Below are 20308 nucleotides of genomic sequence, written 5' to 3'. Positions count from 1 at the left end.
CTGTCATGTGAGACAAGTCCCTCTCCTCATTGAAGATTTGTTGTCAAGCTCCTTCCCCACAATATTACCAACTCATCATTTAACATTACTTTCATAGAGATTGCTTTCCCGGGCACTAATACATCAAGACTAACTTCTAATAGCCATTAAGCAACCAGAAACGAAATTATTTTAAGAACTCTTGAGATGAATTGCCTTACACTCTTTATGACATTCATTCAAGGTTCATAATCTTTGTTGCCTCTTGCAATAATTTAAGAGACAAACCACTGCTGGGAACAGTATGTGTCCCTCCACCCCCTCCAGCCGACAAAAGTTCAAGAGAAATCTCAGAGAGAGGGAGAGGAAAAAATACACAAAGAGCAATCACTACAGATATTGAGATTTATTGCTGATTTCCCCATTCTGCAAAGCTGTCAACCCGCCGCAGTTCCAGAAGGGAATTATCTCCAGAAGCCCCATGGCCTCAGTCACCGTGCCAGTTCAGACGACGTGACTACAGACCTGTGTGCAGCAGTTTGCTGCTTACAGAACAGTTGGAGACAAAATCCATCCTTCCTGATCCTGAATTCATGACAGGATCTGGGCTCTCACATCGTTTGGCACAACCTGCTGTCAGCTTCCAACAAAAGAACTGGGGGCATCCAGTGGGGAATGCTGCTTTTCCTGAGTTCGGTTCCCTGTGCAAGAAGCCGCTACTGAGAGGTTCACACACAGAGCCATCAGCATGAGACAGTGCAGTTTTTCCTTTACCACATCAATCAGGAACAGTTTGTCTTGTGCTTTGAGGCAAAGGCTCCTAACCATCCTGCCAACTATGCTGTGCTCTTACTAGCACTATTAATAGCATAGTTTTTCTTTCTTAATAGAAAAACAATAGGTCTCTTTCCTTGTGTTTGGTTGCACTTCTTCATTTCTGCTGCCGCATTTTATTCAGTGATAGGGTCTCTAGGCTGCAAGTCAGCTCTTTTCCAGCTGGTGAGATCTGGTTCCTCTTTATGTGCCTGTCCTTTCAGTGTAAACAAGCAAAGCTTCTCCAACTCCACTGATCACAAGGCTGTAAACAAAGCATACCACAAATTCAGCATCAGGCAAGTCTGTCTAATTGATACAATGCCAAACAGCACAACATTAGGAGAAAGGTATTATTTTGTCTAAACACATTTCAACCTAGAGACAGTAACCCAGGTGATTTTTCTTCATTCATCTTCCTAAGAAAAGGCCAAAACCAGAAATGCTTTATGTAACTGACCTTATCAGAAACTACCCTTCCTATATTTTAGGGCTGGTGGTATTCACATGAAAATACAGACAGAAATCTAGATAAGAGAAGGTTGCACCTACTTACTAGACCAGCTGGACACCCATACACTAGCAAGAATAGGAAAGGAAGGCAAGAGAGTTTGAACCTCATTAGGTTAATGATTCCCCCCTTGCAATTCCTGTTTGTGTTCTGTCCTGAAAACTTGCCACTTGACAAAGTCAGGAGGAGATGTCAGGTCTAAGTTTTGGGGACTGAGGAAAAAGAATTTTGGTCTAGGGAGATCCCACTGTAGTGAGGCTGGTAGAAATTCCCATATTTGCTTCTCTTTGTGAGGAACTGGGTGAAAGCACCTGCCCCAGCCGCAACGGCACACGTGCCCAAGCGCTTCCCTCCTGTGCAGCTCACAGGGCACTGGTGGCACTAACACCTCTCTCCAAGGCTCTGGCTAGAAGCAGGGTTCCAAATCAGGATGAATGGTTTTACAAACAAAACCGTTCACTGAAATAAGCTATAAATTGCACACTCAGTCTGTGCAACAGTTAATAATCCCCAGATCTCCTCTTCTATCTGTCATAGCTGAGTGGAATATGGTAGGACACCGACTCATCTCCCCTTTTATAACAGTGCAAAGCTAAGCGTACTGACCTTTCATCTTAGCCTCATAGCTTAGCTTATGAAACAGAAAAGCTCCTTAATGAACTTTATAAACAAAACAAACTTCTGTTAAGTTCATTTGTAAGACGGCTCTTTTTTTTTTTCTTGGGAAAAAAAAAAAAACATGTAAAGCTGAAGGCTTCCAGGTCTTTAACAGCATTACAATCACTTAAATCTTAGAGCTGTTTTAAAAATCACATAATTGCCCTTGTTCCCGAGAGGAACAAACATTGTATAACAACAGGACAATATCTTACAATTACACAGGAAACAGCCCTGGAAAGTAGGTGCTTCAGACAGTCTGTAGACAGTTTATGTACAGTGGAGACAGAGTACCTTTGGGTGTGGAATTACCAACAAGGAGCAAAGGGCTGTGAGGGCTGCAAGCTTTCAAAAAGATCTAAACCATGTGATTCTGTTCGCCTGTAATCACTAACAACCTCTGAGCACTTATCTCTGGAGAGGGTTAACCCTCATGTCTTGCCTGGATTTCAGCTCCAGTTATAAACATACCCTCTGCATTAATTCCTTCAGAAGCTAAGGTTGGATACTGTATTTTTCCTCTTTACTACAAGGAAAAAAACCCCGCTGAATATGGGAAGAACTAAACCTAACAGAGTCATAGAAATGACTCAATTTCTTTTTTTTTTTCCATTTCTATAGATGCTTTGCTTTCTCCAACCTTTTAATGGATACTTTAAGAAAAGAACCAATCTCTGCTGTAGCATTCTAAAAATTAGACTGGCAATTCTGTACAAAAATTAGTAAACTGTACATCCCTGTTCTGTAAAAAGGTGCCCGTGTCTAAATTGTTCTTTAGTACCTTATGTCCTGCTTCAGAGAAAAAGAATTCCTTTCTGAAGGATTTGAAATCTCAGGTACCCATGTGCCCATGCAATCTATGCTCACCAGATTACGAGGCCAATAAAAACCATCACTGTAACTTCAAGATGAAGTGGAGGAAAAAAAACATGGCTAAACGCCAACCCTTGATTTACCTTCAATTTACCATCTGGCAAATCCTCCGACTTCTGTTTATTGTGGGGTGACAGCTAACTGCATTTGCCCATCACTCAGAAATTAACATACGATATTGTCCATGACAACACTGGAGCAACATTAAAAAAACCCCAGTGATTAATGATCTCATGAATGCTTTGCAGCTGCTATCATCTAACAAACTATTTCCAGAGCTTTGCTGATAGCCAAGGCTCTGCTGATGCACAAGCAATAACAGAACTCAGACAGATAAATAAATAAATAGAAGAAACGGTTATCTTTTGGAATTATGACAATCAAAGCGTAACAGTGGCTCTAGGGCTAATGCAATGCTTCTTTTAAAGATACAGATGTGCTCATCATTCATATTATTTTCAGTGCATATAGGGCATGTAGTATGTGTGCAACTATATGGGCCCATGTGCTCACATTAACAAAGATACACATGATTTATAGTATACATGTCAGTGAATACATACATATTATAAAAGCCTACCTCTAGCACGCACATGATAGACCTGCACAAACACATGTAAAACATGGTGAGGAATTACAAGTTAATGGTCTAGACTAGGAGTGGTTTAAGTGCATTGATATTAGTTCTGCCTCTTATACACATAGGCCACATAAATGTACTCCGAGAGCTAAATAAAAAAATTACACATTACTTATTTTAGTATTTGAGATTACAAGCACCTAACATACATACGGGGATGAATATTCACACATATGTATATGTAGCTAGTTTAAATGGAGATTCTCCTTCCTGTAACTTCTTTACCACACCTGAAAAAAGAATATGCTAATTCCATTCAGTGCAGAGCTGAATCTTTAGGATGGCAATCAAACTGAGGGGTGGGGGAGAAGGAAGCTTAGAGCTTTTCAAAAGCAAGCAGATTTTTATTTCCAACAACAAATCTGTCCTCAGAGACACATGCCTAACCCCGTATTTAGTTGTGACTTGCATGGCTGAAGCATTTAGGAGCATCAGCCATGGGCTGGGATTCCCTTTCCCTTTCACTGGGTGCTGTACAAACACAGACCAAAAACATTGTCTTCGGCCAAAGAAGTTTGCACCCCAATCCTTTATATTACTATCTAAAAAATTCAGGTTAGGTGATTCGCAATACGTGGCCACATATTACAAAATCCAGATACAGCTTTGGAAAAAGTTTATCATCACTATTTTTCTACTGTTTCTACTGTTTTTCTACTGTTTTCTACTATTTTATGCATTCATAGTACACACTGTGTTAGGGAAACTTGAATGCACTCTATTGGTTAAAAAGATGCTGTCACCAAACCACGACTCCTGTGTTTTATTTCCAATTCTGCCACTAATTTATAGCATGACTTTGAATGGGTCATTTATTTGCCTACTGCATCCATTTGTCTAGCTGTAAAACATGCTGAGTGAATTGTGGTGAGGCTTAATGTCCAAAATGTCCATGTTCTCCCACAGAGGCAGAAGAAACACTCTTCTATTTGTATTACTGTACTGCATCCATCATTGCACACCTGGTTCTCCTTAGATGCAAAATATTACTGGCACTAACAGAACTTGACATGTAAAAAGTATTTCCACATGAAGCACTGTGTGGAAATTCATTTTTACTGTTAAGAAAAAAGCTCACGCAGGCACTTACCAAGAAATTGTAAGTACATTGGCAGTCATGACAAAGAAGAAGGGCGATAAGCTAGCAGTGATAACCTGTTAAATTGAAAGGGAAAAAAAACCACTTTGTGAACTTGCGATATAACAAATGGAAACTGAAATACTTTTGCTGAAATTCAATTTCTGCATGTGCAGTCACATTTTTTTCTTTTCTTTTTCTTTGTTTCCTTAACCATTAGATGCAGTACCTAAAATAGACTGTCAATGGACAGGAGAAACTCAATGAGTCTATGCTACACAGTGAGACATTGCTAAACGTGGAGCTTCCACTCCAGCCCGACCTCCCTCCCCTATGCAAGTACAGAGACTGCATACAGGCACCCCCTTTCCCCTCTGGACAGTGGGAGGCGGGCCAAAAACAGCAGAAAAAGACACAACAGACAGGGACACAAGAGCTGTGCAGCCAGCTGACTGTGGGGTATTCCTGGGAAAGCACATGCAAAATACACTGCTCATTAGGCTGGGAAACAAATGGAGAAATAGTACAACGGCCACGCATCGCAGTTCAATTTTAACTCCTACAGAACCTGGAACACAGCAGAAGCAGGGCAGGGCACCAGAGCAGAGGGTCCCTTATCACACATCCCAGCTGGCCTGGCCTGGAAACCTGCTAGCTTTTGTTTGCCGACAGCAGACTGGGGAGAACAGTCAGATCCCGGGCTTGAAAAGCCTTGTATTTCTGAAGAGAATGAGAGCTTGAAATGTGTCTGTGTGTGTAGGAAAGCCAAATAAAGGAATAGCATATGGGGTAAACAAAACCAACGCAACTTTAGTAGGTTAATACTACAAATCTCTCATTACACCAAGGTGTCCTGGGCAGAGAAGCTGGGGGCAAATGACTTTATATTTTCACGGTACCGATCCCAGAAACAGCTAGATCCCAACATACAATGGTTTTTAACAGATTCCTGCCTCAACAGCTACGGAGCTACCACATCTGCAGCCTGAGCACAGTTTTGGACATTTTGTTGCCAGATGGATAATGTAAAATGGAAAGAGTTCAGAGAACAGTGACAGAGTCATTAGATGGAGGGATTGATTTTCAGTCAACAGTTAGGATAAGCAATGCCTGTGGGAAAGGAAGACTTGGTAGTGATTTACAAATACTTGGGAAACACAAGCACTGAGGAATGAAAGAAACTATTTAGGATAATACAAAATTGCCCAAGGAAAAAGATGAAATTAAGAAACAAAACATTTAAACAATTATCAGCTAAGATTTCCTAATCGTTGTTTGTCTAGTTGACTCCCAGGGGAGACAGCAGAAACTTCATTCTGTATTCTATTACTTGTTAAAACACTACTACATGAGCGGTAGGGAAGCAAATGCCATTTTGGAAAAGATGCTGTGCACTAACAGTTGGTTAATCAATACCCACTACATTTGTAACAGCTGCATTTTAAAAGGCAGGGTTCTGAACCTACCTGGAGTGTAATCAGTGCAGGATCACACGCAGCAGCGGATGAAGAAGAGAGAGCTGAATGTCACTTCTCCAGCCCCACTCTGAGGGACAATGATCTAAAGTTGGCAGTGAGACCACACAACAGCAGTGAGCACCACAGAGCAGCGGTGCTTCCTTGGGGACTATACAGTGAGTGCCTCCTCTGGCCTATTTGGGGGTGTTCTCTGCTTTAGGGAGATACAGGCATGCAGGAGATGGCTGTTTTCTTCCTAGCCATTACCACAAATCACACCCTGACTGTTCTCCATTTGCCTATAGCATAGGCTCCTTGCAGAGGGAATGAGGCAGGAGATGGACTTGATCCACAAAGGATCCCATGAGACTGCAGATCCACTCCATTCCTGCAGAGCAGTCAAACTGCTGGTACGAATACAACCACAGACATACCTCCCGATATGAACTATTCAGTTATCTGACTGAAGTATTTGCACACTGCCTACAACAGTAGCGTACAACATGGGCAACACTCTAAAGCCCAAAGCTAACAGAAAAAGTGAGCTCCCACTCCAGGGGAAAATCAAAGATGCGTTAACAGCTCTACCCCTACAGCCTTGTCTGTACACATACCAGCAAACACATGGCTAAACAGATGCACCCAAAAGAGACTGAGGGAGGAGAAGGACAAGTCACCAGCTAAGAGTTATTCTTCACAACTCAAGAAGATGATATTGCAACTGCCTACATTCAGGTCACACCTTGGCCTGTCTCATAGTCATTTGCAGCCAGAGGGAGCTGACACCTACTCCAAACAGTGGAAGTTAACCATTCAGGAGCTGAATCTTTCATGCACTTTACCTAAATACAGCTCCCGGGCTGGATATCCGTCAGTTCAAATGCAGCACTCTAAAATACATCCGTATCTTGTTCTAGTAGGCTGGATTCTCCCCTTACACACCTTGCAGCTGCTGCATTGACCTACAAGGAGCTATTTCTCATTTACATCAGTGTGAACAATTGCAGAATTAACTGCACTGAGCTTATGTTAGGCTAATACTAGTTTATTACATAAAAATATACAATATTCATTACCAAGCATGTAAACAGGAACTACTGAAGGATGGTAGCTGTGATATCTACTGAGCATTCTTTTCTTTAAGCTGTTCTACTGAAAGAAACTGAAGGGCCGTATTTGAGAAGTGACACAAGTTGAAGTTGTGTCACCCACTCCCTTGTAGAGTCCTGTTTATCAGAAACTTGAGAAGAGGCCAACAGCAGAGAAAAAGGCATTTAAGAACTCTCCGAAAACAGGCCTTATCAAAAACAATACACTATTCTACTGCCATCATCCCAAACCTCTGCAAAAATGCAGGCTGAGGCCTTTTGGACTATTACAGCAGAACACTGTTGTATTTTTGAAAAATTATGTAAGAGTGTGTCAGTGCCAAAGAGAAACAAAATGTGGGTTGGAAGAGCACAAGAAGTACGGTGTGTAAGGAAAAAAACCACAAAACAAAACAAAAGGAAAACACATTGCTAAAACGTCCACCTTTGATTGTTTATCTAAAACAGGAATGCATTCAAAAATCAAAAAACAAGTTTTCAGGGAAGCTAACCATATAATTTGTTCCAGGGGAAGAATCTAAAGTCTACGGACATAGTTCAGAAGGTAATCTTCCTTGAAGTACATTTCAGCATTTGCCGAAGTGTTTTAAGCGCACATTTAGTTTTTAAAAAATCCACCTACATTGATGTTCTGAACGTCCTTTAAAAAAACCAAAACCACAACAGGCTAAGTGCAGTAATCTCCCTTTCTTCACTTTAAAGGTCACAGTTGTCCTCCTAGGCATTCAGATGCCTTAGGAAAAGGAATGAGCTTGCAAGACAAATGAAAGCAATTAAAAGGGCAATCTAAAGTAAACGATTTCCAAATATATTTTGGTGCTGAATCTTTAAAACTAGGAGGTGGAAAAGAAAAATTTAATTAGCTATAACCAGCGTATTTTTTAACAAAGGTCCCCAAGATTCTGACACACAGTCACAAATTCTACTGAAAGATACAGACTGAGTGGTCGAACCCCAACAATTTCAGAAACAGGAACAGCTCCATGGACTCTGCCTACTTACTTGGTTGAAGGAACTGTGACTAGGCAGTACTGCAAAAGCTATTTTTAAAAACATTCATACCATGAACATTTCTACAAAATTTTGACACAGCTTTCAGTGATTAGGAAAAAAATCCAAGTGTAGCATCATTTAACAAAACATTTCCACATGAGCTGAAATCATTCCTGAGAAATTACTGCAAATGCTTCCATGCACCAAAAAAAAAAAAAAAAAGGAAAAAAGATTGTATCTTTTGTTTCTTAAAATAATCACTCTAAATTTAATATGTCACTCCATTATACTGTGGAAACAAGACCCACTTAAAGGAACACTTTATTAACACCTATTTGCCTTGATGTCAACTGTTTCTATAGATACAATCACTGAGTTATTTACAAGTAATTTTATAAATAAACAAAAATCCTGGCATTTCAGACTGTGTTTGTTATCTCAATAAAAACCAGTGCTAGCTCTTTGCAATGTGCACCAGCATTCAAGGAAACAAGTGTGTCCTTGTGATGGATACTTACCTGGGACAAGGTCTGTGCAAAAGAGGAGAGTGGGCTGATCTCCTCCACTGCTGGAGGACACAAGTTGCAGAAATTCATCAGCCCAGCCCAACTTACTCTACATGAAATGGCTTGTGTGGTAATGGAGACAGCCTGCGTGACCTAGGACTGCAGACCCCACCAGGAAGAAGAAGAAAGAAGATTAGAGCAGCGTCACCTCAAGCACAAGAAGAATGCCGCAGGACCACTGGAACAAAGATTGGGCCTGAATAGTTAGATAATGAAACAGAACAGATGGGACTTCTTTACACAGCTACTCTAGTACAGGGAACAAACAAGAACCAGAAGAGAAAACAGAGAGCAACCCAGCCCCATGGCTGGATTGTGCCACAGAGAAGGGTGTTCAAAGAGCAGCCCTTTTACAAGTTTGTACCAGAAGTGGGGTGGGACCCACCTAGAAAGCACGGTACAGCAGAGAAATACAGACTCATTCGTCACCTTGCAACCTGGTCCCTAAAGAAGGAAACAAAGCTTGTGATATCCCTGCTCCAGTTTCTGAATAGAAGCAACATATTTCAAGGAAGTTCAGTGACAGGAAAGACTTGCTCATTGTAAACACTGAAACAGAAACAGCTGAGGCTGAAGTCATGGTACCTAGTGACCACGGACATGCAGAAGCTCTAGGGTTTGTGCATCGGAGAAATCACAGCCATCAAAGATAACTCATCAGAAGTTGGTAAGGCATCAGCTATGGTGAAGCTTTAAGGAAGGATCATGAGGAATCACTTAGGAGGAAAAAAGTCTCTGTTTCCTTAGCAGTGAAATGCCTGTCTGAAAGGCTGAGCTTTGGGTAGTGATATATCACAGCCTGGCAAAGCAGAGCGATGCGGGGCCCCACAAGAAGTAGGACAGTCAGAGGTTTCAAACTGCTTGGTTAGAAGAGATTCCCAGATTCAGATTCAGATTCCCCACAAAAAAGGGTGAAAATTTCAGGCATTCCCATCATTCTGGGAACCAAAGACAGGCCTGGATGCCATAAAATATCCTGCACACTGCTTACATTGTCATTTACATTTAACAAGCTGCTCTGAAGGACAACACAGTGCCCAACTTCAGAATCCAAAGAGAAGAAGGGAGTCAATTCCACAGGTCCAGAGTTTGCTCCTTATCAGGCTCAATTACCAGCAACAAGAACAGTGATGGCATAATTGAAATGCTGAGTAGCAGACTGAGATTAATAAAGTGAAAATATCCCAATGTGTGGAAGAACTTTTTGCACGTAGGAACAAATCCAGCACCTAAAATCATTCTTGCACAGGCGAAAAGCAAGAATAGGAATGCACTCTCATCATCTGCATTTGTAAATTTGCTTTAGTGATTCATGAGTGGAGGGAAGTACTATTATTACTAGCTTTAAAGAGTTCCCAAGGAACTTTGACAGACAGACCACTACACAACTCATGATATGAATGATCCCCTCCTTTCTCCTAATCCAATTATGGTCAGAAAAAAGAAAATGTTGAGAAGAGAAAGCAATATTTGTTTCATAGAAGTTGCCTTCAAAAAAATAGAAAATGAATAGAAATTAATTTAGAATTAGAAATTAATTTAGTTTTATAGATAATGAAATAAAACATGAAGACCTTTTGGAGAATTCTTTGCTGGAGGGCCTTAAGAACAGGCAAGATCACTGCTGAGCCAGCTTCCCTATTAGATCTATTTCTTGACCACATAACACCAGAAAATTCTGGTACGTCTGATACGTGGCTTGAAGACAGGAGATGGCAATGGCATTCCTAAGGGTTCCTGGTCCTTGACAAAACAGAAACTTGGATCCTGGGAGATACAGAAATGTGGGACTCTGCATTCTTTGCTGCCTTGCCTTCTCCACCGACCAGCTGTGGTTATCCCACAGCCCCTATGTGTCAATTCTTGATCAGTTCAAACAAGTCAGCACTGGCTAGATGAATGTGTCATTCTTGACCAAGCTATTGTTGATCCCTTCCATCTCTGACTTCACAATAACTTTAGAGAAAGATTTTCGAGCTGCAAAAGCTGGCTGTAGATTTTGAGTATCGAGCATTTCTGAGGTGTTCAGGAACATGTTGTTTATATAGCTAAGGACAAGGATGAGGACATTTTCAAAATTTAGATTCTGATTTAATCTTCCTATCTGGCATGGAAAGATATGGGGGATTTAGTCCAGACATGACCACGATTTGTTAATATTACAACTATACTTGTACATACCATATAAAAAGTATGTTTCCTCTGATTCATTGTTAAAACTGCTAGAAAGCTATATGTCATAGTTCTTGCTGTAAGTGAACACAGAATACTTCACAAAAGTTTTCCTTAGTTTGTGTACACAGAGCCAATCGTTGTAACCTCACTTCCCCAAACTGCTAAAACCTCTGTCCTTACAAAAATGTGTATTTTTTCCAAAGACAGTGTTTTGAAATGGCTCATCAAGTTCACTCCCTGTTCAAAACAAATCATTCTACTTATCATCAGGTCATCTTCTCAAAACATCAGGAAAAAGCTTCTGATGTACGTAACCTTTGTTTTCATTCTACTGGTGGAATTAAAGCAATGTCAAGCTTTTTATAGACATAATATTTGTTTTGTCCCTCTTCTGCATGTTTTAACCAGCTGCTAAGATAATCATCAAAAATCAACGGGGAAATGGATCACTGTAAAAGTGCCACTGAAAACTGAAATCCAGTACTACCAAAAAGGCAAAAATGACAGCAGGCAAACATCAGTAACAACACAGACTCTTGTTTCTTGAGGGAGAGCCACTGAAATAGCTTCCCAAATTTCAGAGATACATCTCGTTTGTATATACATCTACTTGAGAGTAAGCATATGTACATGTGTGCACACAAATATAAAATGCTGTGTCAGGTATGGAGATCTAGCAAAAATGAAACAAAAATCTTCAGAACAGGAAAAAATGAACAGTTAATTTTTAATGCCATCTTCTGTATTCATTAATTCATATGAATTTGCTGAGCTATTAACACGGTTCCTCCTTGTTTATATACATTTTTCCTCTCAGTTGGACTACAAGCCATTTGTATCTAGCCATCCTCTGCTTTGCTACATCCAAAGTTAAGGCAACCAAACACTGCCAGATGGGTAACTTCTCTGCACCTTGGCAAGAATATTTTGATTCAGAGAGATCCAGCAGCTCCTGAAACAGATGAACAAGGCATTGACTAGGACAGCTGAATAAATGGAAGAACATCGAGGGACCTCGCTGTCTAAACTCTGACTAAAGTGGTCCAGCGTGCACTGACAAGCCTTTTTGAAATAACCCAGACTTGAGAGGAGATCTTCGTAGAGCAGGTGCTGGCTGTGAGGTTTCACAGAGTCAGCAATGAATAACGAGAAGCACCGATGACCACTACTAAGCACACTGATTGTGGAAAGGCTGGTACAGGCACTGGAAACCTGCCACAAGCGGGCAGCAAAAATCCCTACTGAAGATGACAAACATGGTATACATCTTTCCTCGCAAGAAAGAGGACTAGAACTAAAGCCGCAGTGGAAAAAAAATCAAATACAAAGAAAACATAGGGAAAAAATGAATATACTATTTCCCTCCCATGGTCATCAGTCAAAACGAAGCACCATTAACAGCTGCAGATACTGCGCATGGAAGATATTCCCAGTCCTGCACAGTACCTGAATTAACACTGCATGTGGAACCAGACCAAAATCAAACAAGCCTTAACTGTTTAATTTGAGGTCAACTTTGGGGATGATCTATTATGGAAATAAAAACTTCCCTGGAAGCTTTCAAACATACTGCCTATTGCAATGACAAGGCTTTCCATGCAATCTGGATCATTTCTAGAAGCTTGAAGGCTCCTTTAAACCAACTTTAAAGTGCCAAAGACAATCTCTGGTTAAAAGAGATACAGCAAATGGGGGCAAAATTCCTACAACCAGCCCTCCTGTAAAGCCTCCTTCCCCTAGATACTGAGCCAGTTGCGTTAATCAACACATTGAAAGGACTTGTGAGAGTTTTCAACTTTGTTCTGAGGGTCTGTTGTTACCAATTAAAAGGAAATACAAAAGATGCTGCTTAACCTAATGGCTCCAGGTGATAACGCAGCCCCCTGAAGGAACAGTACTAATAAATCCACTGACAGGGAAGGATTTTAAGCAGAGACACAGCTTTTTCCAGGGAAAAGTAATGAAGCTTTAGGCTTGAACGACAAAAATAATGGCTATTTCCAAAGGAAACAGCAATGCCATGATGCTGCCTGAAAAGCTGAGCAGCCCAAAGAAGGGAAAGAAACAATCCAAAGTGAAACACATTGGAGAAAGGGGGAAAGCAAACCAGGTTTTGCTCCCAATTCCGCTCATTAGTTTAAAGCTAACTTGAGCATGTCTACTGCATCACCCTCCCAGCCTGAGCAAAGTGCAGACGTGCCCTAAGGGTTTTTCTTTCCTGACAGACTTAACTGGAGCCTGTCAGTCTATGAATTCAGTAGACAGTGCAATGAGTGTGTGCATTACAGCATACTTAGGTGCACACTGCTCACAGGTGGACTCTGCTCAGCTCTCCTGAAGGAGGAAAACCCTTTAACCCTCTGTGACACACACCCTTGATCGAGAGGTGCATGGGGCTGGGCAGCGTTGTTGCTTAAATGATAAGTGATGCTGGCACCATGGCAACGGTGGCACCATGGCAACAGTGACAGTCGGTAACTTCATGATCCACACAGCTTTGATCCAGCCACACAGAAGTTTTACCAGCTGCTGTAAAATTCTTTGAGATCCTTTATTTCACATTTGCCTAAATGCCTGCACAGATCTCCAGCTTCCCTAAAGCACGTTTTTCTCAAAAGAGGTTTGGGTCACTCTCTTCTGCCCATTCCTTATGCTTTATTTGTCTTTATATGTTTTAAGCATTATTAAAACAATAATGGTAAATTCCAGGGATTCTTTAAGAACACATTTGGTTCTGTATACTGTGACTCAAAAGCAGCCAGTGCTTAAATGTGCCCTGGCAGTCAAATGGCTAATGATAATGATAAAATGTAGTTCAAGTGCAAATGAATCTATCTGGTTTTCACAACAATTAACTTCTGATCCATCTTAAAATCAGCTACATGTTGGATTTAAAACATTTAAAACATAAAACATACTTAAAAAGAGAGGGAGGGTAGATCAAATGACAAATACAATCAACAACCCACCCTCTAAAATGTTTTCAGAACAGAACCAGTATAACTGTTTACCTCTAGCAAAATCATCAGATATTTTTAAGGTGGTTTGTTTTTTTTTTTTTTACTTTACCAATACCCAAACCAATCATCTCTGTATGACACAGGAGTATTTCTATGTATCAGCTTTTCAATTGCTATAAGAACACAGATTTCTTAATTATCCCTACTATGCTTTTAAAGGGCAGACAATCCTCTGCATTTCTGTGCCTAGATAGATAGACCAATACAACCAAGACGTTAATCCTGCAAGTACAAGATTGAAGCAATAGGTGGTTGTATCAGTTTCCTCAAAGTCAATCGGAATCCTGTCTTATCAGATCAATACATTGTCAAGAATTAATGTATAATCATTTCAGATTAATATGATATAGTAACTACTTTTTAATCCTGAGCATCATGTGAATGCCAAAAGAACTGCTGAATTGTTGTCTAACTTCATTATTCTTTTATTCCTCATAAGACAAAAGGGTGACCAAGCTATTGTTCTTCCACCGTATGCATCTCGTTAGCAGTTTGGCTGCAGGAGAAAATGAGCCATTGGGGGATAGCGAAGCTGCGGTTACTAGGTCATTCTAGAACCCAGCTGTATGCCCAGCCCCGTCCTACAATGCAGAAAGGACTCAAAAAAGCCCTTCTGTCTCTTGCCTCTGAATCACTTCTAGAGAACCCTCCACCTTCACCTCTCTAAGGCACATGGTACCTGTCTCACAGCTCTCAGCCATACAAAGATTTAATGTATAGGTAACGGATAGCCTTTCTGATTCTTAGCAATACCTTAATTTCCTTGGTTCTGCACTGTCTCTTTCTTTTTTAAAACCTTACAAGAGCCACCACAGAGAAAAAATACAGCAATTATTTTATGTTGCAGAGACGTCTTACAATAGTTAAGTACCAAAATTAACTATTAAGAAGGATATGTGGGTTACTGAGTGAAAATGCCCCCCTTAAGAGAAACAGCATATCACGGTCATATTTACAATGATCAGACATGAACAAGACAAGACAAGACCTTTCTTTTCAGGAAGGCCTACATCTATCAATGTATAAACATATATCTATATATGCATTCATATATAAACACATACTGTATATAGCATAGAAATATATAAACATACATCAGTGATGAGATAGGACTGAGCTATTCCAAGCACATCATAACTCATTTTGCTTTCCTACAAAAAGTGAAAGATATCCTGAGACTTTTAAAGAAAACCAAAACTCTTTGCCCCTTGTAAAATACTAGATTGGGTTGAAAATTATGGTAGCTGTTTCTTTTTGAACACCAGGTAGCCACTGCCTTCACTCAAACACAAACATCAGACTTTCTGTCATAATAAAGAGAAAGCGAAAACATGAAGCATTTGCCCTCCACTACTGGAGATAATGGCCAAAACATCCATTTCCCCTTCCTATGACTAATGAGATAGCTGGTGAAGTGCTACCAATCTTCAGCCTATGAAGTGTAGAGTGGTTATAGTACAGAGCTCAATTTTAACAGTGCCTCTGTTCATATTTAAATATTTCTCTTAAATGTGACCACTGAAAACATAATCCAGATACCGTAATTACTCTCAGTTTTCCTGTTCTCTTTAAGGACACAAAAGGAAAACCCAGCACAATACCCGAACGTTCTCCCCGAAGCATGCTTTGCTGATATGGAAACACCATCAATCATGATTCAAACAGGTGCGCGTAGATGCACCAGACTAATCGCATCTGCTTAGGTCAGTTCTGCAAATGAGAGGCACAATCCATGCAGCTGAAGCTTTGTCAAGCAAGGACAGCAAAAGTCATTTTACGAGCGATACAAGAAGGCTTCTTTAAGGCCAAATAACTTTATATTCTTTCACTGGCAAAAAATGCTTTGTCTATTCTTGCTAGTACAAGATTCACCGTTGATGTACATAGAATTGACCAAAAGCTGAAAAATATTTGTATTTCCAGGTTATACCAAACACCTCCTGTTTCCTGTAAATGCTTCATGCATTATAATGCTTAACTGTACTTTTCCTCTGTCATTTCAGCCTGTCAAGGAGTCTCTTTTCCTTATATGCTGCCCCACTACTGCAAAGGCCTTAAACTGCTCCTGCTGTTTAGTCTCTCCCCTGAAGCATCTGGGCTCAGAAAGCTCTGACAGGGCAATGTGATTCATCATCTTGTTCTTATTTTATGAATTATTAAATATTTGTGTAATGGAGTAAGCATTGGAAGAACAACAACAGGATTGTGGGCATCAACTGGAGTGGACCAAGGGTTTGTTTAATCAAGTATAGGTTGATGGCAGAGAATTCAGGAGAATTTATGATCCTTCCCTAATGCAGCAAGTCTGCAGTCGATGTGCACATCAGATAAAAGGAGGGATTTGCATCTTGACCTTTAGTTGATACAAAACTTACATACCGTGGCATGTAGTTTATTAATCTTTCCACTTTTCCACATGATTTACAGATCATGTCTGCTCCTGCTGACATTACTAGTGATCCAGTCACTGAAACCTTTTGACCAGATCTGAACCTGTAAAAAATACACACCTCTCTCTACTTTTACTTAGTCAATTGTCTCCATATTATCTTCTGTTTGATGCCCTGAATTTTTCTGGTCAGTAATATGGTATACTGTGTTAAAGAACTACTTTTTCTATCTGATTTGAAAAGTACTGCTTTTCAGTTTTGGAGAGCAGCCAGCTGTTCTAACACTTTGCTACTGTAAAAAAATCTGCAATAACACACACTTCATCTTAAGTTCAGCAAGAGGTAGCCTTTTGGCATTCCAAGTTCTCACCTCATCTAGCTCTTATGAGATCAGGAAATAGAGATTACCATAAAGAGACAGAGAAGGCTGATAACCCAGATAAGATGACCGTGCTTTTCATTGTCATACTTAAGCGGTGAATTTAACAGGCAAACTGAGAGTTTGCTACGTGTATCTGGCACAAAAGGAGTTGGCTACTTGGGAAGGACCAAGCTCAGCATCTGCCTATGTCTATCTTCATCCCAAGTGCTAGATGCCAGTGGGTGGGCCAGTAGCCAGATCAGGCAGGAACTGCTACTATAATTGCCTTGCAGTATCAGGACCTCTGACTAAAGGCAGGAGAGGAGGCAATTCCAAACTCCGCACAGGTGGACCATGACCTCCCACAGCAGTGGCTCAGCTGGCATCCAGGAGGGAAAAAAAGCTGGTTCCAGCAGGCAGAGCATCAAGTTGCTGGCAGCTGGGGTCCATGAAGAAAAGGAAAATTGATTTGAGTTTCCTGGAGGCAGAATACACTGGCACTGTGGTGGAAGACAATATTTTTAAGAATGGACCGCTTAGTGGCTGTGATAATTCTGGAGCATTTAGCTATTTAATGCACACCATTTCATAATTCTTACTGAAGTCCAAATTAACCAGCCTGATACTTTCAACCCCTGTCAGTTTGTTCTCTCTCAAAGTGCAAGAGAATATAGTTTAAGAGGCCATGACTTCAACAGTGAAAAGACTAAGGCAAAAAAGAAAAAAAAAAGGGGCCAAAGGCAGATATGTTATGGGCTACATCAATGTGTTTCCATGTATCACAAGAACTGAATGTCTTTTCAAAAGTCAGCTGGACATTCAGTCCAAAGCCATGTGCTTAGGTGTTGCTCTATACCAGAAAACATCTTCCCAAAGCAGATCAGAAGATTGACAGCAGAAAATATCCCCCGAGCAACTTGGGAAGCCAACAGTGAACTTTTCCACACAGACATCAGGTAGGTTAACACCCACCCAGCTGTGCACTCTGAAGCCACTTCCACAACTGGCTCAAATGGCCCAGCTGGGGACTGGCCCACTGTGCCAAGACTGATCATATCTGAAGTACCTTACTGTAGAGGAGGCTGCTGGGTAGGATGCTTCACACATTCTCAGTGACTGCTCTTTCCAATCTGAAGGTCTCAGGCTGAACACTGCAGGTTGAGACCACTGTCAGTTCAAGACCTGTGTGGTTTTTGAGGGGGTCTTCAAACCTCTTCTTGTCCCCAGTATCACTGCTATAAGAGAACAGATCCTACACATGCTGCTTCACTTATACATGGAAAGCACAAACGCTGCTGAAAGGGTTCAAGGATATTGTCAGGACCAATGAGGATGCTTAGCTTAAGGGCAGTATTTTAGTGAAAAGCAATATAATGCATTTTTCCACTGTTAAAATCTATAGAAACACCTGAAGTGCTTATGTTCCTTGTCAACATTATCAGATGTTAAACATTTTTCTGTCATGTCTAACTAACTCAGAACTCTGTGGAGGCTATCACTACTATCAAAAATAGCATAGGAAACTTCAGGATGCGTAATCAAGTATTTTTTAAAAATCTGTTAGCAAAAATAGCAAGTTTCCATCAATCTCTCTCCCGCATGACACTTACAGTTTTGGTATTTCTGTGCGTGTATAAAATCCATTTCCTATTGTATTTCCCATCTCACAACTCCTTTGGGAAAACCTAATTCATAAACAAATAATTCCCAGACCAGATAACTAAATCTCCCTGCTGACCCCTTTCTGTACAACCCAACAATAATAACAGAGACACAGTCTCTGCATTGCCATTCTCTGGTATGTTTATGCTGTTTTAGCAATGATGTAATGGAAAAAAATCAACATGCTATTATTATTATTATTATTATGCTAAGGACTGCAAGGAAGAATTGGTATTCTTTAAGGTTTTATTTTTCCATTCAACAACAAAAGTCTTTCCAGGGCTTTCTAACCATTTGCTGTTACAAAAGGTCAAAATATTCCATCAGAAACCTTAAAAAACATGATACTTGAAAAAAAATGCTTTTTAAAACATTAACATAGCTAATCCATTTTGAGCAATGCATTTTATGAGCAATGTCACAAAGTTACACACTTAGCCCTGTGAGCCTCAGCGGTCCCTGCCTGTCCCATGCATGGGAAGGCAGTGACAGAAGTGACTATAGTCTCTGGCCTCCCATTCCCTCAGAAAAGGTGGGGAAGACTCTCCAAGAAGACCCATTCCCTTCTGCCCCCTTAGGACAACCATCCATAACAACATGCATGGAAGAGAAAGCTGGACTCTTCCTCTCCATGCTAGCCGTGGATATGACAAGAACCGCTCACCATCCTCTCCTAAGGTTGTTTGAAGCCTATGTGATTTCCCCAAGGACCACACATTTCAGAGACAGGACATAAGCCATTCAGTCTGCCTCTGCCAGAGCCCTATGGCTGTTTGCTGACTTTTGTTGAAAGTCAAAATCTAATCCTTAAACCGATGTACAGATGGGATTGAGAAATGAATGCACTTGAGACTTTGCAAAGATTGGTTCTAAGCTGGAGAGGGAAAGGAAGAGAAAGACAGGGAGCCCTGTTTCAGACAGCAGCAGCTCGCTAACAAGGGAAGTTTTGGAAGAAAGCAACCTGGAGTGTGACACCAAGTGCCCGTCAGAGAGGTCAATGATCAGGGTCAAAATTTGTGAGGCAGACATGGGTGACACGAAGGTTTTTAAGAATCAAAAAAGCAGCTAGCAATCCTGAAAAGAACAGGGTATCAGCAAGGGAGGAGAATGTGGCTATATTTGCCTAATTTTGGAAGCCTAGCCTTAGCTAGCTTTGAAACCTTCTACATTTGTATGTTATATACATACATGGTTCTCCCATACAATTTTGGCATTTACATCAGTACATTAGGAACAGAAATGATTTCCCAAACAGTCCTCATTCTTTTGTCTTCTCTTCATCACACTTATGATTCATCTCCCAGCCTCAGGTCTACATATGTAAGGAACTCTAGGAAACCAAATGAAAACATGGGAGAGTAGGAATCAGGAAACTGTTATGCAGAGGAACCAATGAACCTGCATCCTCTGCAATTCAACATTCTGTTAGATTTGACAAAATCTACTTTTAAATTGTCATTTTCTACTGTCAAGTATATAGAGACGGCTTGTCTTCAGGAAAGGTAAAGTACCTTCCAAAGACACACTCCAAGGTAGTGGTTCTGCAGTTAGCTTTATGCTCAAGAGAATGACAATGCCAAATGTACATGATGCACTTGAAATGGATATCATGATGGATAAAAGGAAACAAACTGATTCAGAGCATCTCTTAGGGCTCAATCTATCAATCTATTAATGTCTACTGAGACTGGATTTATTATATTGAGCACAGATGAAAATTGTGCTGAGATACTACACCCAAGTTGCAACACATAACTTTATGTACTTATTTGTGTGACCATGTCCTGCCCAAAAGCTGTGTAGCTGCCATTTTCAATGGATACAACACCTCCTAATGTACATATTAAAATTTTCCATTACCCGGAGATTCAAAACCTCCAAGAAGTCTCAGCTGTTCTTAACAGACAGCTTCCTTAAATTGCGTTAGTGCTCCTGGGAGCCTGTGCCACTTAGCTTAGTGGTCATGTAGCACACAAAGGAGTTGTTATGGAGACTGATGTCTTCCCAACAATTATATGGTGTAA

At 40.6% G+C, this 20308-nt stretch overlaps 1 protein-coding gene across 2 annotated transcripts in view; it reads right to left on the bottom strand.

The window, feature by feature from the left end:
- Positions 1–369: 369 nt before the first annotated feature.
- TMEM241 (transmembrane protein 241) overlaps positions 370–20308 on the bottom strand; it is a 57937-nt gene continuing 37998 nt past the window's right edge. For both annotated transcript variants that reach the window (XM_074146605.1, XM_074146606.1), the window contains 2 exons: positions 4564–4628; positions 370–1057 (listed from right to left, as the gene is read on the bottom strand). In XM_074146605.1, coding sequence (XP_074002706.1) covers positions 997–1057; positions 4564–4628 — 126 coding nt within the window. In that variant the 3' untranslated portion in view covers positions 370–996. The remainder of the gene's footprint in view (positions 1058–4563; positions 4629–20308) is intronic.

This window comes from Numenius arquata, chromosome 4 (assembly GCF_964106895.1).
Source record: "Numenius arquata chromosome 4, bNumArq3.hap1.1, whole genome shotgun sequence".
In the NCBI taxonomy this organism is placed as follows: Eukaryota; Metazoa; Chordata; class Aves; order Charadriiformes; family Scolopacidae; genus Numenius; species Numenius arquata.
The sequence above is the reverse complement of the archived record's forward strand: the minus strand, read 5'-3'. Positions and strand labels throughout refer to the sequence as shown.